General features: G+C 46.1%; 1 protein-coding gene across 1 annotated transcript in view; it reads left to right on the forward strand.

The window, feature by feature from the left end:
* The window catches only part of arid4a (AT-rich interactive domain 4A), a 47,457-nt gene that overhangs the window by 19,947 nt on the left and 10,598 nt on the right, over positions 1–16,912 (forward strand). Inside the window, exons 16-24 of the mRNA XM_080750809.1 lie at positions 2,764–2,996; positions 7,810–7,968; positions 8,493–8,577; positions 10,422–10,602; positions 11,645–11,707; positions 11,989–13,026; positions 13,848–14,389; positions 14,842–14,946; positions 16,441–16,864. Coding sequence (XP_080606935.1) covers positions 2,764–2,996; positions 7,810–7,968; positions 8,493–8,577; positions 10,422–10,602; positions 11,645–11,707; positions 11,989–13,026; positions 13,848–14,389; positions 14,842–14,946; positions 16,441–16,864 — 2,830 coding nt within the window. The remainder of the gene's footprint in view (positions 1–2,763; positions 2,997–7,809; positions 7,969–8,492; positions 8,578–10,421; positions 10,603–11,644; positions 11,708–11,988; positions 13,027–13,847; positions 14,390–14,841; positions 14,947–16,440; positions 16,865–16,912) is intronic.

Here is a 16,912-nt window from a genome sequence, read left to right on the forward strand (position 1 = left end):
CCATCATACTATATACTATTAATAGCCATAGTTCACTCTGCAGCAACAGCATCATATTATATTATATGCTAGCCATATTTCACCCTGCAGCAACATCACATTCCAGATACCAAGTTACAGCAATGACACTATTGTAGGCCTACTGTATCTATACTTTGTTATAGCAAGAGATGCACATGAACAGAAGTGCCCACAACAAACAGGGGTTCCACTGCTCCAGTGGACATTATGTTTCTATGTTCAGATAACTATCATCTTTATTGGTGGAGTTGACAATACTCATCATTTTAAGCATAGGATTAACACAATCCTAAATTAAGGGTCACACAAGATTATCATGTACTTTTTAAACAAAATATAATTCCAGAACCAGACAACTAATGAAAAGGTTTGATTATTACAGCTTGAGGTGGACCTTATGTTGCCAAAGCATTACATTATGATACAAAATAATCTCTGTCTCCCTTTCCATATAACTGCTTTTAAAGTGCCACACACACACACACACACACACACACACACACACACACACACACACACACACACACACACACACACATAATCACGCGCCACCGACACAAACCGAAGCACCAAAACACACGCACGAATGCGCACAATACCGACGCGAACCCACGCGGTACAGACACGAATCAAAACAAACAGACACACACACTGTGAGACACACACACACTGTGTGACACACTAACGCACGTGCGAGCGGTACCGACGCAAACGCACGCGGTACAGACACGAATCAAAACAAACAGACACACACACACACACACCCACACACGCGCGAACACACACACACACACACACGCACACACGCATCAAACACGCACACAACAACATCAACAACAACAACATCAAAGACAGGCAGCTTAATCCACAGCACATTTCCAACGTTATTAAAGCAGCTACCATTCTTAACTTTGTCAGATAAATGAAATTCACGATACCTTTAGAATGACTGGGCCCACTGTCTCCTCCAAAAAGCAAGCATTTCACACCAAATGTACGATTTTGTGGTCTTTCCCTTTGTATTTGCACCACCAGTCTCTTCACTTCTATTTTCTCTCCCGCGAACATGACAGAAAATCTATTAAAAAGTAGATAATATGTCCATTTGATTTGAATTGTCCCACGAGCGATGGCATTGTATTTCTCTTCCTCAAACACAGACATCAGACAAGTTGTCATTGGTTAAAAGCCAGTCACATGGTGGAACTGCAGCGGGCATGTCCTATGGGCTAAATGAAATCAGCCCAAATGGTGACTGAATGAAGCAGGCGTGGCATGCCAGCTGTCAATCACCCAGCTCAACGATAATCACACAGTGATGTCACAGAACTGGGCGTGTTCTTTGGGCTGAGAGAAATCAGCCCCACAATGGTAAGAATATGAAGCAGGCGTGGCATGTAAGCACACTAAGCTGTCAATCATTCCTCAATGATAGTCAATGAAAGCTGGCTTGGGCTAAAGGAACTCAGCCCATTTGGACATATTTGGTGTTTTTTTTGTAACGTTTTGATGCTGTTACTGCTTTAGGTTCCACCAGCATATAAAAATAATATCTCTTCTAAAAAAAAAAAAAACTTTTTAATTTTTAATTTTTTTAAGGGATATTTTCCTCCCCATAAGATAGGAGGGGCTAAGCCCCACTAGCCCATATAAAGGAGCCGCCCCTGACTGTACTTATTGCTTGTTTTATCGTTAGAGCGTTAACTGTTACACTTGTTGCATCGCGAGGCAGCCATTGTTGTTTTGAAAATGCTGCAGCATGCTTCTACGTCACCGTCTACACATGGACCAATCAGGGAAAGCTTTTCACTTGTTGTCAGGACGACTACGTTTGTTTTGCCCCGATCAGAAAATAATCAGGATACTCGCTGCCTATGCCGGGAAGGCCAGACGTTATACTGTGGAAGGAATGAGTGAGTGAACACAGTATGACGTCGGGCCCCGCCAGGCTAGGAGTTAGCTGGTTTGGCAGAAAGTGTGGAGTTAGGAGGTTTTGTCCCAAGCACTTTTTACTACTTTCCATTGGTTCAATATTATTTTAACCAACACTCAGCTTTAAAGTCCTGATTTATGCCAAATAATCAAAAACCTCAAAAATAGAGTTAAGGGGTTTTGGCCAGACAGTGACGATATAATATATAGGTGCATCGTTGAAAGAAAATGACAATGAAATGATGCTGGTTAAAATAGCTGCAGATCTCGTAACGGATACACTGGAGGTACATAGTTTACAGCAGGGGTCTTCAACAGGGGGTCCGGTACCCCTAGGGGGTCCTCAGAGTTACTACAGGGGGTCCTCCAAATCTTTTATATTAACCACTTGAACGCTAACATCCACATTCTGAGAACTTTAGCCAAAAATAGGCGTTGTGAGCTTGTTGATAGGCTATTTCCGGCAAAGAGGTTTGGTGTAGAGGGGATAAAGAGCAGACCAAGTACGGAGTGAAAGGTCAAGTTTATTAAGTATTGACGGCTCAAGTAAATATCTGAAAACACAAATTGACATGATTCCAAAATACACTGATAATTGTGCTGTCAAACGATGAAACAATATGGAATCTATGAACAGGTTGCGGGGGTCCCTGCTTCATCTCTCTCTCAACTAAGGGGTCCTTGGCCTGAAAACGTTGAAGACCCCTGGTTTACAGAACTAGTCGGTTAATAAATGTCTACATTCGCTGCTATTGACGTCCCTCTACCTTCATGTTCGTTCTCTCTCTCTCTCTCTCTCCGTCTGTGCAGGGTGTGCGGAGGTGTCAGCTGAAGACGGAGTCTTCTCCGCCCGCATCCTCCAGAGAGAGACAGGCGGAGGAGAGACAGACGGAGGGCGGGGGGGAGGAGACCAGCGGAGAGGAGCGGGGGCCTCCTCCCAGCAGGAGGCGCAGCAACCGACGCATGGAGGAGTCTGAGTCCGAGGAGGACGACGAGGAGCAGGAGGACGACGAAGCGGAGAGGAGGCGAGGAGGAGGAGAGGGGTGAGCACGAGAGGAGACACTTTACTCAGTGTTTTGATCTAAGCCAGGGGTCTTCACCCGGGACCCCTAGGGGGTCCTCAGAGTTACTACAGGGGGTCCTCCAAATTTTTGAGTGATAGAACGTTTTTTTCCCCCTCCTTTTTTATATTAACCACTTGAACCCTAGCGCCCATATTCTGAGAACTTTAGCCAAAAATAGCAGATCTCTAGCGCGAGGCGTTGTGAGCGAGGCGTGTGAGCATCAGTGCGCAAAAATAATGGATCTTAAAGCTAACGACGCGTCGAGTCGCAACACATTGTGAGCTTCTAAATCTGTTATTTTTAATGAATGACACTGCTCTACTACAGAAGTATAAATTAAGGTATAGAACTGCGACTCATAGAATATGCACTCGGTGTATCCAGAGCCTTGTCTGTATCACAATCTATACGCTCTCTGAAAAGGCATATTGTGGAGACTATGGGCTCTATTATGATCCAGGTCTTATGCCTTAACTTCTTTGCCTTTTTTTTACTATTTTGAAAAACATTTTTAAATACTTCAAATGCTGATCTACATCTGCACGTTGTGAGCTTGCAGATCAGCTATTTGAAATATTAAAAATAATATATCTATATAGTAAAAAAAGGCAAAGAAGTTAAGGCATAAGACCTGGATCATAATAGAGCCCATTGTGTCGTCATATTGCACATCCCTAAATGGGGGTCCGTGGTCTGAATGCAAATCAAACTAGGGGTCCTTGAAACTAAAGGTTGATAATCACTAGCCTGCTATGCCTATAGAAATCTTCTCTCGTGTGGTTATGTGGGCTTATCTTTTCATACAGGGGTCCGCGGGCTAATGAGTTTAATTTTGGCGGTCGTGACATGAAAAGGTTTGAGCACCACTGCTTTAGAGTTCCAAGTCCAACACACATCATTTAGATTGTTGAATTATTTGTAAATGTGGGCGTTTCTCTTGAAAAAAAAAAACACTACAAAAAGTCACCTTTGTCATATAGATGGTTGTTATCTTCCATGATCTGACACCTCTGGCCTTCTAAATCCTATATTACATTCTTAAACTGCAGCCAGCGGTATTTGGTAGACACGGCCAAATGCAGCACTCCAATTGGCTAGGACTGATGATCACGTGGCACACGTGCCGACGTCCTCACGTCACACCAGCGCCATACGTGCGGACGTAGAGTCAACACCAGGCTAACAGTTAGCTAAACAAACGATGTACTCACGTTTGCATAGTCAATAGCACTACTGTCCACATTCCAGTACATTCCATCACTTAGACACTTAGGCACGAGTCCCGATCACATTAACATAATCTTCATGTATGTATGTATGTACATCCCATTACAGCAACGTAACGTTACTCTTTTTAATTCGCGGAGTTCTTCACCGGAAGTGCGTCCGGCCGTCAAATATGTCCGACCGGAAACGTGCTGCGGCACAAATAGTTCCGCCACAATAGCTCCCCCCCCCCCCCCCCCCCCAAAAACATTTTTTTTTTTTTTCATTTTTTTTTTTTTACCTTTTTTTTCAACAAACTTTTTTTTTTCAAAAAAAAAAAAAAAAAATCATATTTTTTTAGCCATATGAGCTTTTCACAGCGAGGGGGCGTAGATGTGACTCTAGTAACTTACACTCCACTTCTTAGAGGAAGAGTGGCCTAAACTGGGCTCAGCCTGCCACCTGCTGGAAGAACGAGGAAATACAATTCATTTGAATTCAAAGGAGCTTCAATGGCATGAGAAAACATATGTTTACATTGCCAAAGCAAGTATCAAAACACAATAAAACAGTTGAAAATGGGGAACATTTTCAACACAACAGTTGAAGGGGGTACAGAAGTCGTAAACAGAGCTATGTCACATTTTGTCATTATGTTCATACAGGCTATGAAGCTTTTTGGAACAAATAGCAGCATTTTCTTTTTTCTCAATTCAATTTCAATAGTATACAAAGAAAGAAAACAGTAGCAGCTCTAGTGTCTATACTGTATGTGCAGTAGGTCTGTCTATACTGTATGTGCAGTAGGTCTGTCTATACTGTATGTGCAGTAGGTCTGTCTATACTGTATGTGCAGTAGGTCTGTCTATACTGTATGTGCAGTAGGTCTGTCTATACTGTATGTGCAGTAGGTCTGTCTATACTGTATGTGCAGTAGGTCTGTCTATACTGTATGTGCAGTAGGTCTGTCTATACTGTATGTGCAGTAGGTCTGTCTATACTGTATGTGCAGTAGGTCTGTCTATACTGTATGTGCAGTAGGTCTGTCTATACTGTATGTGCAGTAGGTCTGTCTATACTGTATGTGCAGTAGGTCTGTCTATACTGTATGTGCAGTAGGTCTGTCTATACTGTATGTGCAGTAGGTCTGTCTATACTGTATGTGCAGTAGGTCTGTCTATACTGTATGTGCAGTAGGTCTGTCTATACTGTATGTGCAGTAGGTCTGTCTATACTGTATGTGCAGTAGGTCTGTCTATACTGTATGTGCAGTAGGTCTGTCTATACTGTATGTGCAGTAGGTCTGTCTATACTGTATGTGCAGTAGGTCTGTCTATACTGTATGTGCAGTAGGTCTGTCTATACTGTATGTGCAGTAGGTCTGTCTATACTGTATGTGCAGTAGGTCTGTCTATACTGTATGTGCAGTAGGTCTGTCTATACTGTATGTGCAGTAGGTCTGTCTATACTGTATGTGCAGTAGGTCTGTCTATACTGTATGTGCAGTAGGTCTGTCTATACTGTATGTGCAGTAGGTCTGTCTATACTGTATGTGCAGTAGGTCTGTCTATACTGTATGTGCAGTAGGTCTGTCTATACTGTATGTGCAGTAGGTCTGTCTATACTGTATGTGCAGTAGGTCTGTCTATACTGTATGTGCAGTAGGTCTGTCTATACTGTATGTGCAGTAGGTCTGTCTATACTGTATGTGCAGTAGGTCTGTCTATACTGTATGTGCAGTAGGTCTGTCTATACTGTATGTGCAGTAGGTCTGTCTATACTGTATGTGCAGTAGGTCTGTCTATACTGTATGTGCAGTAGGTCTGTCTATACTGTATGTGCAGTAGGTCTGTCTATACTGTATGTGCAGTAGGTCTGTCTATACTGTATGTGCAGTAGGTCTGTCTATACTGTATGTGCAGTAGGTCTGTCTATACTGTATGTGCAGTAGGTCTGTCTATACTGTATGTGCAGTAGGTCTGTCTATACTGTATGTGCAGTAGGTCTGTCTATACTGTATGTGCAGTAGGTCTGTCTATACTGTATGTGCAGTAGGTCTGTCTATACTGTATGTGCAGTAGGTCTGTCTATACTGTATGTGCAGTAGGTCTGTCTATACTGTATGTGCAGTAGGTCTGTCTATACTGTATGTGCAGTAGGTCTGTCTATACTGTATGTGCAGTAGGTCTGTCTATACTGTATGTGCAGTAGGTCTGTCTATACTGTATGTGCAGTAGGTCTGTCTATACTGTATGTGCAGTAGGTCTGTCTATACTGTATGTGCAGTAGGTCTGTCTATACTGTATGTGCAGTAGGTCTGTCTATACTGTATGTGCAGTAGGTCTGTCTATACTGTATGTGCAGTAGGTCTGTCTATACTGTATGTGCAGTAGGTCTGTCTATACTGTATGTGCAGTAGGTCTGTCTATACTGTATGTGCAGTAGGTCTGTCTATACTGTATGTGCAGTAGGTCTGTCTATACTGTATGTGCAGTAGGTCTGTCTATACTGTATGTGCAGTAGGTCTGTCTATACTGTATGTGCAGTAGGTCTGTCTATACTGTATGTGCAGTAGGTCTGTCTATACTGTATGTGCAGTAGGTCTGTCTATACTGTATGTGCAGTAGGTCTGTCTATACTGTATGTGCAGTAGGTCTGTCTATACTTTATGTGCAGTAGGTCTGTCTATACTGTATGTGCAGTAGGTCTGTCTATACTGTATGTGCAGTAGGTCTGTCTATACTGTATGTGCAGTAGGTCTGTCTATACTGTATGTGCAGTAGGTCTGTCTATACTGTATGTGCAGTAGGTCTGTCTATACTGTATGTGCAGTAGGTCTGTCTATACTGTATGTGCAGTAGGTCTGTCTATACTGTATGTGCAGTAGGTCTGTCTATACTGTATGTGCAGTAGGTCTGTCTATACTGTATGTGCAGTAGGTCTGTCTATACTGTATGTGCAGTAGGTCTGTCTATACTGTATGTGCAGTAGGTCTGTCTATACTGTATGTGCAGTAGGTCTGTCTATACTGTATGTGCAGTAGGTCTGTCTATACTGTATGTGCAGTAGGTCTGTCTATACTGTATGTGCAGTAGGTCTGGATGCCATTCAATGGTTTGTAGTCCTTAGGGTGGTTGTGTTCCATTCTTTAGCCTTCTTTTATCGCAACAGTCCACACATCTTGCTGCTGTGTTTGCACATTGTTGTGCTTTCCCAGTAGGTATGGGAGTTTAGTTTTTTTTCTTTTCGTTGGTAATGTTTTCAATCTCACTTTGGGTGTGTAATCTGTGGGAAGTATGTGTCTCTGATGTCTTGGTATAGTGGGCAGGTGGAAAAGTTAGAAAGTCTGTTTCCACCATATTTTGTGCGCAGTGGGTGCATAGCCTGTCTTGTAGATGCTCCCTGTATCACTTCCAAGTTAAGACAATCTTGCAGAGATCTCCCCCTATTGGCTCAAGTCTGATGACGGGTGCTCTTTTACAAACTGCGGTCCAAATTCAATGCTGACATGTTTTTCAAAGATTCCCCAAAAGCTGGTGCATAAAATAATCTGCGTGTGTGTGTGTGTGTGTGTGTGTGTGTGTAGTGAGGGTGAGGAAGATGATGATTCCATAACGGGGACGAAGGTGAGAGTGAAGTATGGTCGGGGAAAGACCCAGAAGATCTACGAAGCAAACATCAAGAAGACCCAGACGGACGAAGGGGAAATACTTTACCTGGTCCACTACTACGGATGGAACGTTAGGTACTTGTCTGTCTGGATGGAATGTTAGCTGGTTCAGTGTTTCTCAACCTTTTTTCTGCATGGGCACCAGGGCACACTTTTCATGTCCCAAGAATCCATGGGCACACCAACATAATACGGGGGTGTAAATATCGTCACTGTCGGGAAGAAACCTTGTATCTCCAAGTTTCAAATGTGTACGTTTCTTCGCAAAGTAAAGCCCTGCTTCATCATACAAGGCTGTCGCACAACAGTAGTGCGAGGCGTTGTGTGCTTGTAGATCGGCTGTTTTCACTAGTTTAAATCATTTTTAAAATGATAAATAGAATACTGGCTTTCAAGCAGTTTCAAGGGGCACACTTGACCCTTCTCAGGGGCACACCAAAGGTCCCCAAGCACAGTGGTTGAGAAACACTGGTCTAGTTAATAGACAATTGCAATAATAAGACTAATGATAACAACAGTTAACACGTAGCACTTTAACAGTTGAATGAAAATAAAATAAATGAGAACATGGTTTCACTACATCATTTGTGTGTGTGTAGGTATGACGAGTGGGTGAAGGCTGATAGAATCATCTGGCCAGTGGAAAAGGGAACGACGAAGAAGAGGAACAGAAAGAAAGTGAAGGTGAGAAAACGGAAGCCAAGATGGAGGCCTCGCTGTTCACGGCAGGGTGGTGAAACCTCTGGGGCATGGAGAGATCTACCATCTGATGGAGAGATCTACCATCTGATGCTTTGCTTTGTAGGAGAGATCTACCATTCTCTTATTACAGTAGCTAGAAACTTCAAATATACACTGTGTGTGTGTGTGTGTGTGTGTGTGTGTGTGTGTGTGTGTGTGTGTGTGTGTGTGGACGTCGAAATCCTACTTAATTTATGTACTCCATAGTACATGCACTCCCATGCCTAGATCATGCACCACGTGTGTGCACGCTGTTCACAGCTTTCAAACAAAATAAATCCGCTTGGAAAACCGTTCAGGCATTCATGAGATATCAGCACTTATGTTTTTACATTATGTAAACAAACATGCCTGCCATGAGCAAAAAGAGGAAACAATGTGCCACAGAGGCACAAAAATCCAGGTCCAGGCACTCGGGTGGATTTAACAATAAAAGGCCTTTATTACATGGGCTAGAACATTATTAAAAAACACCAACGCGTTTCGGCAAACGCCTTCTTCAGGGTGTTACAGAACAAAGACAAGATATAGGCCTACCAGGTGTGTCCACAGTGAGGACCTGCAGTCTGCAGCCTGCAGGCCCCCTGGTGGCATCCTACACATGTCGTCTACATATGAATGAAAGCACACAAGCAGAGTATACCTACAGTCTGTTAAAAAAACTTTACAATGGTTATAGAGGTTTAAAGGGCACCATTAGGACCAGTGTACAATACAACTGTTAAAAAAATCAACTTGAGTGAATCATAAGTTACAGATAAACCATATATAAGAACTCAGTTTGAGCAGTTTATCAAAGCAGCTTTAACCCTTTAACTTTAAACCAAGAACAAAACAAACAAATAAAAAGATGTATACAATAATTCAGAAATCAGTTATTATAAGAATGATGAGAGGTCAAAGTCCTCATTAAGACCTGGGTAATACGTAGCCTTGAGAGTATAAATCCAGTATGCCTCCCTTTGTTTGAGGCGTTTGATTTTATCCCCACCCCTGGTATCAGAACTTATGACTTCAACATGCCTGCCATGTTTGAAAGATGGGGTTTGTTATGGGGGTTAAATGTGCAGTTTTGCGTTCACGATCCTGCCTAATAGGTTTTTGGAGGTTCAAAAAATATTTTGGAAAAAAAGAAAACGGCACAAACTCGGGGAACTCGGGTTTGGCACAGGTAGGGTACCTATATAAACTCGGGAAACTCGGGGTTGGCACAGGTAGGGTACCTATATAAACTCGGGAAACTCGGGGTTGGCACCAAATAGGATACCATCTCAGGCATTGACACTAAGGCTTGCCCAGGTAGATAAAACGTCAGGGCAGGTGAAGTTTGCTTTCAGGTTGCCCGACCGGGCAAGTGCTCATTTGAGAGGGGACACAAAGGACAACACAAGATATCTGTCTAAACACTTGAACGTGGCCAGTGTGATCTGTCTTCTGGTCTGTGGAATGTAAAATTAGAGCACTATTTACCTATAATGTGCTGTTTTTACTGTGGCTACTGTGTGAAACCATAGACATAATTAATCATAGCTACAGTATGTCGGTATTTGGATTTGGAGGTATTGAGGTGTGACATTTTTTATCGCACAGGCCCAGAAAGTAAAGAAATAAGTGTTTAATTGAGCAGTAATTCAAATCTTTACCCATCATTTTATAATGGACGATTTACTTTTCGGGCAAGTGGGCATGACCTTTGGGCAAGTAGAACATGACCGTGTACTTGGCCGAGGGGCAAGTGCATCTGAGACCTTAGTGTCAACCCCTGCATCTGCATCTGTCCCGTCCAGAATAAAGAGGAGGGCGGAGACAAGGAGGAGGAGACCCTGGGGTCCAAGAAGAGGGGCCGTCCTCAGCTCAGGACCACGCCCAGCATGGCGGGGGCCGACCGCAGCGTCTCCAAGACCCCCAGCAGCGAGGGCCACAGCAGCAGCAGCAGGCCTCACTCCTCACACATGGCCAACGGCGACAGTAAGACACAGGGTTCCCACTTGTCATGACATTCCTGGAAATATTTTGAAACTAGAAAAATTATTTTTCCAGTACTGGAAAAGTTTTGGAATTGATCAAGGGTCCTGGAAGGTCCTGGAAAAAATAGCTATGCATTTTCTTTGGTTATTGATTTTGTTAATGCCTCTGAAATGACATCTTAAACATTGGCCAAATTGTCTCATATTAGAGGCAGAAATTGTGAAAATAGCCGATCTACATGCTCACAACGCCTCGCAACATGAGGCGTTGAGAGCATGTAGATCGGCTATTTTCACAATAAAACCGTGTTATACAAAATTCCCCTACTCTTAGTGCTCGTAGGAGTTTTATTATTTGCGCATAGGAGTAAGCGACTCGTTATTGAGCTGAATTATTGTCATATAGTCCTGGAAATCTGGTAAAGATGTGTGGGAACCCTGAAGACCCCATGTCACCATTATGACATTTTACGTGACAAATGATTATTTGTCACACAAATAATTGCGATTAACTCAAAGACCTGGAACGTGCCTGAGTCGTGTGAGATTTAACCACTTTAACCATTATTTTATGCTGAGTGCCGCGCTGCCGCGAGCTTGTAGATCTGCTATTTTTGAAAAGAATCTTGAAAATGTGTGCAAGTCTTTGAATATCTTTGACCCGACTTCTAAGTCCTTCCTCGAAATCAGTGGTTCTCAAACTTTTTCATGTCAAGGACCCCCAAAATTACATTTATTTGGCCGCGGACCCCCATCTCAAAATATGTTGTTCCAGGGACCCCCCAGAAGCAGAGATTTTAGTTACAAAAGTTCGCTTTGAAAAATATATATTGAAAAACTTGCACACATGACAGAAAAAGGGTGGCTTTCGTGCATAGAAAAAAGTGGGAATGTGTGTTCTAGTACTCTTTTGAATCCTAAAGACTTGTGTTAGGCAGCCTCAGCCTTGTATATCTGCTATTTTTCACTGGTTAAAGCATTGAATAATTCTAGGCCTAAATGGGTTAATTGTGACGGCTGATGATCAAACTGTTTTCTCTCAGGCACTCCAAGAAGACGAACACGGAGGACGTCTGGGATGTACGACTCGGACAGAGCCTCCAACGGTAAGTGGTGAATCCACCAGTCATTAGGGCTGAGCGATTAACCCCTGGTTTAGAGCATTAACAAATTCATCCACCAGGGGCATTGACAACTCATTCTTATGAATTCCTATCTCGCCAAGCTTTCTAAACTATATATTTTTTAAAGAGAAAACAATAGAAAAATAAAAATAAGCGAATATTCGACTTCGGTGAACAACGTCGAATAGTGACTTTGATATTCGAATAGTCGAATATTCGAATATTTGACGAATGCCCTACCGTGTGTGTGTGTGTGTGTGTAGAGTCCAACTCGTCAGACAGCGACCCAGAGGACTCCAGTGAGGACAGAACGTCCACATGTCCTCCGCAGGAGGAGGACGAGGAGGAGGAGGAGGACAGGTGCAGGAAGACTCCTCCCCCTAACAGCGGCACCATGATGGAGACCACCCTCCTCCCCCTCCCGCCCCGGGAGCGGCCAGACAAACCCCTCCCCCTCCCGCCCCGGGAGCGGCCAGACAAACCCCTTGCCCAGCCGGAGAAGAGGGAGCCGCCCAAAGGGGAGGAGTCGCCCAAAGGGGAGGAGTCGTGTCCGTCGACGACGCCGGACGTTAGAGGCGTCAGCGGCGAGGAGGTTTCGCCGATCCGAGACGAGCGGCACAAGGCGTCTCCTCCCTCCGAGCAGACGACGACGACGACCCCGGCTCGGCCGGACGTGTCGCCCTGCGCTCGGCGTGACGCCCTCCTCGTCCCCGACAGCAGACCCCAGAGCAGCGGCGCCTCTCCGCCGTCGCACGACGGCAAACCCGCCGCGCAGACCCTGTCCTCGCCCAGGGCCAAGGGGCGCAGGTCCAACAACAACAACAACAACGCCAGGGAGGCGGGGTGCGAAACGCCGCCGAGAAACGCCTCCGCCTCTGTCACTCCCGCTGCTCCGCCCAGCCCCGCCCCCGCCGCTAGATCTGCCCCCGTCACCGCGGCCGCCTCCACCAGCCCCTCTCCCGTCGTCGTCACTGCCGTCGCTAGCCCCTCCTCCGCCGCGGCTACTCCCGCCTCCGTCGCCGTGGCGAGCCCGTCCTCCACAGCCACCAGTCCTGCCTCCGTTGGCTCCACCGCTGCGGCGCTCTGCAGTCCCCCGTCAGGAGGAGGAGGAGGAGGGGTGAAGCTCTCTAGTCCTACGTCAGGAGGAGGAGGGGTGAAGCGGTCGGAGGAGCCCATGGTGGTTCTGCACTGCCTCCCTCCTCAGCACCGCCCCCCCGCTGCCGCGCACCACGACTCGGACACGGACTCGGCTCCGGAGGAGGACGAGAGGAGCGCCGGAGTGGCAGGAGCGGCTCCCACAGGTGAGGCCCGTAATTATAACAAAACACACATACACACCCGCTCATATATTGAACATAATTCCCAAGTAATAAATGAGCCGCATCATCATCTCTTCTTGTGACTTGTGTGCCCCGCTGTCTGTGCTGATGACTGTTGATGCGTTGAGTGAGTGTGTGTGCGTGTGTGTGTGTGTGAGAGTGAGTGAGGAGTCGAGGTGTCCTCTTCAAGTGGTTGTGTAACAACCTTTTTTCCGTTTCTTGATAAAATATATTTATTATTGGGACACACAGTTTGAGAACTGCTGTTAGAGCAGAGTTAAAGTAATTTTCATCACTACTGCGCCTATGTTTTATAACGGTGGCCGTGGGTACTTCTTGCTACGGATATACATCTTGTACGTTCAGTCCATCCAGTTGGGAGCTGTCCGTAAGGGTCCGTATATGGAGCTAAATCATCCGGAGTACGGAGGCTTGGGAGACAGACCGGATAAACCAGACGAAATATATTATTATATATATTTATTATTGGGACACACAGTTTGAGAACTGCTGTTAGAGCAGAGTTAAAGTAATTTTCATCACTACTGCGCCTATGTTTTATAACGGTGGCCGTGGGTACTTCTTGCTACGGATATACATCTTGTACGTTCAGTCCATCCAGTTGGGAGCTGTCCGTAAGGGTCCGTATATGGAGCTAAATCATCCGGAGTACGGAGGCTTGGGAGACAGACCGGATAAACCGGACGAAATTTATCTCACCCTCCGTTGCTTATGTATTCCTGCGGTTCTTATGTACGGTGCGGTTCTTGCATGGTACTTTAAATGTGTAATACTGGTGCCAGCTCTGCTAGGAGGTGAGACGGCGGGAGTGACGGGAGGAGCCGTGGTGAAGCGTAAAGCCACGGAGCAGAGAACCCCGGACAAGAAGGTGCGTCTGGAGTCCAGGACCGCCTCGTCCTCCGCCGCGCCGCTGATCCCCAAGATGGCCGCCGTCTCGCCCAAGACCTCCGTCGCCTCCTCCTCCTCGCCCAAGGCGCTCCCGTCGCCCGCCAGGAGGTCCGACACGGAGAGGCGGACCGAGGGCACCAGGAGAGGGAAGGAGCACGCGTCCCCGGAGAGGCGGAGCGAGGGCCCCAGGAGAGGGAAGGAGCACGCGTCCCCGGAGAGGCGGACCGAGGGCCCCAGGAGAGGGAAGGAGCACGCGTCCCCGGAGAGGCGGAGCGAGGGCCCCAGGAGAGGGAAGGAGCACGCGTCCCCGGAGAGGCGGAGCGAGGGCCCCAGGAGAGGGAAGGAGCACGCGTCCCCGGAGAGGCGGAGCGAGGGCCCCAGGAGAGGGAAGGAGCACGCGTCCCCGGCTGCCGCCGCTCCTCCAGAGGAGGAGGAGGTAGGAGTGGAACAAATACCATATCATAAAATGTTTCCAATACACGATTGTATCATGATTCTTTTTCATGTTGTTTTTTTATGGTTATTTTTTCAAGTTACTTATTAACATTACCACCACCTATTAAGTAACAAAAACTAAAAGAAAAAGGGTCCATTTGGTTTCATTTGTGTACTGTCAGAGTTAAGGGGATACCTTGACATTTTAAAGTTCGAGAACTACTGATTTAGACCAAAATGCAGGTTTAAATTGAATTCTGCAATGAATCTCTGTATTAACAATTCAACAGGATTTTCTATAAGGCTCCTTTATATTTATATATATATATATATATATATATATATATATACGTATATGTATACATACACACACACACGATATCTCTGAAAAGGCATATCGTGGAGACATTGTGTCGTCTCAACGATATTTCTCACCATATGGCCCACCCCTAGGAGGAGGAGGTGAAGATGGAGATGCCCTGCCTCTCTCCGGAGATCTGCTCCTCCCAGCAGCGCCTCCCGGTCCCCGCCACGCAGCCGCACCACCAGGTCCAGCAGGTACGCTCCTGTCCATGTTATCATGCTTACTGGTCCTTACTGGTCCCCGCCACGCAGCCGCACCACCAGGCCCAGCAGGTACGCTCCTGTCCATGTTGTCATGCTTACTGGTCCTGTGCCCGGGGGTGTGCCATGAGGGATGGAGTGTAGGAGTCTCAGAAGTAATGTTGGAGAACCCAGACTGGTGCCCGTTGGGCATAACAGTCACCATCCATGTCCAGTTGTGCAATACCCGTTGTATCCGTCTGTCTGGCTGGCACTCTTTTATGCCCATATATGGTGTTCCGTGTCCAGGCCAGTCTGTGATGTCATCTCCAAATTTGGGCACTGTAGTGATGTCAGTCAGTGATGTCAGTTGGGCTTTGTTACCATGGTGGCGACACTCTTCAGTATCAGTGATGTCAGCATGCAGACAGACAGACAGTCAGACTGTGGACAGACATTCGGTAAATTAATAGGTAGATGATCTGATCCAAAATATAAACTGATTAAAAATAGTTGAAATAGTCAAAAATAGTTGAAATAGTGCGCCCGCTGGCCTACTGGTCCAGGCGCATACCACATAGGCATGGATGCCTGGCGGTGGCGCCGGTTCGATTCCTGATCCGGCGACCTTTGCCGCGTGTCACTCCCCGTCTCTCCCCCCATTTCCTGTCAGTCTACTGTCCTATCAAGAAAGGCATAAAAAAGCCCAAAAAACGAATCTTTAAAAAAAAAATAGTTGAAATGGCAAATCTACAAGTAGATAAGGCTATTTCCACTATTTCTGGTAAAGAATAAAAAGGTTCCATTCTTCAATGCCAAGAACATAATTGAGTCGTTATTAACCCATTTAGAACGGGTACACATTATTGTGTATCATTATTTAATGCTTTAACTATTGAAAGATGGCAGATATACAAGCGCACAGCGCGGCACCGAGTGCCACGCTGCGAGCTTGTAGATCTGCTATTTTTGAAAAATCGTGAAAATTAGAATTTTCACCCAATTCTATACGTGTCTTTTGAATCCTTCAAAGATTTTTTTGAAAAACCTGTTTCTATGTCAGCAATCTGGCCGGCCATCGTCAAAGAAAAGGTCCTTTTCACTTAACTGGAGCTCAGTTAGTCTGTTCTTGAGAGACTACTATGTCAGTGGTTCTCAAACCTTTTCATGTGAAGGACCCCCAAAATGATATGTATTTGTCCACAAACCCCCCAACTCAAAATATTTAGTTCCAGGGACCCCCCAGAAGCAACATTTGAGTTACAAACGTTCGCTTTGAAAATGCATATATTCAAAGATTTGCACACATTTTCACAACTTTTGCAAAAATAGCAGATCTACAAGCTCGCAGCCGCGCTGTGAGCTTGTAGATCTGCTATTTTTCACTGGTTAAAGCATTCAATAATTCTAGGCCCTAAATGGGTTAATCGCAGTCATTTTTACGGCGGTTAAAGGTCCAGTAAAAGGTTGACGATGCTTACTTAACAAGTTAACGACCCTTACCAGCAGGGCCCCACGGCGGAGGAGCTGATGCCCCAGATAGGCCCCGAGGCGCTGGTCTGCCACGAGGTGGACCTGGACGACCCGGACGACAAGGAGAAGCCCAACCTGCTCCTGATGATGAGGGAGACGCTGCCTCCTCCTCCGCCTCCTCCTCCTCACCCGCACCACCTCCACGAGCAGGCCTCCTCGGCGCAGCCTCCGCTGCAGAGCAGAGCCTTCTCGTCCCAGCAGGCCGCCTCGCTCCCAGGCCTGGAGGAGGAAGAGGAGGAAGAGGAGGATGAAGACGAGGAGGAGGAGGAGGAGAGAGGAGGAGGAGGAGGAGCCAGCAGCAGGGAGGCCCGGGAGGAGGGACACCTGGTGGACCACGAGCCCAGCGGCCACGTGTCCTCGTCCAACTCCTCGCTGTCGCTGCAGGACACCAAGGACCGAGGTGAGAGCAACGAGCAGGCCTCCAGAGTCGCATTACAAATTCATCAAA

Source organism: Nannobrachium achirus (genome assembly GCF_963921795.1).
Source record: "Nannobrachium achirus genome assembly, chromosome: 20".
Lineage (NCBI taxonomy): Eukaryota > Metazoa > Chordata > Actinopteri > Myctophiformes > Myctophidae > Nannobrachium > Nannobrachium achirus.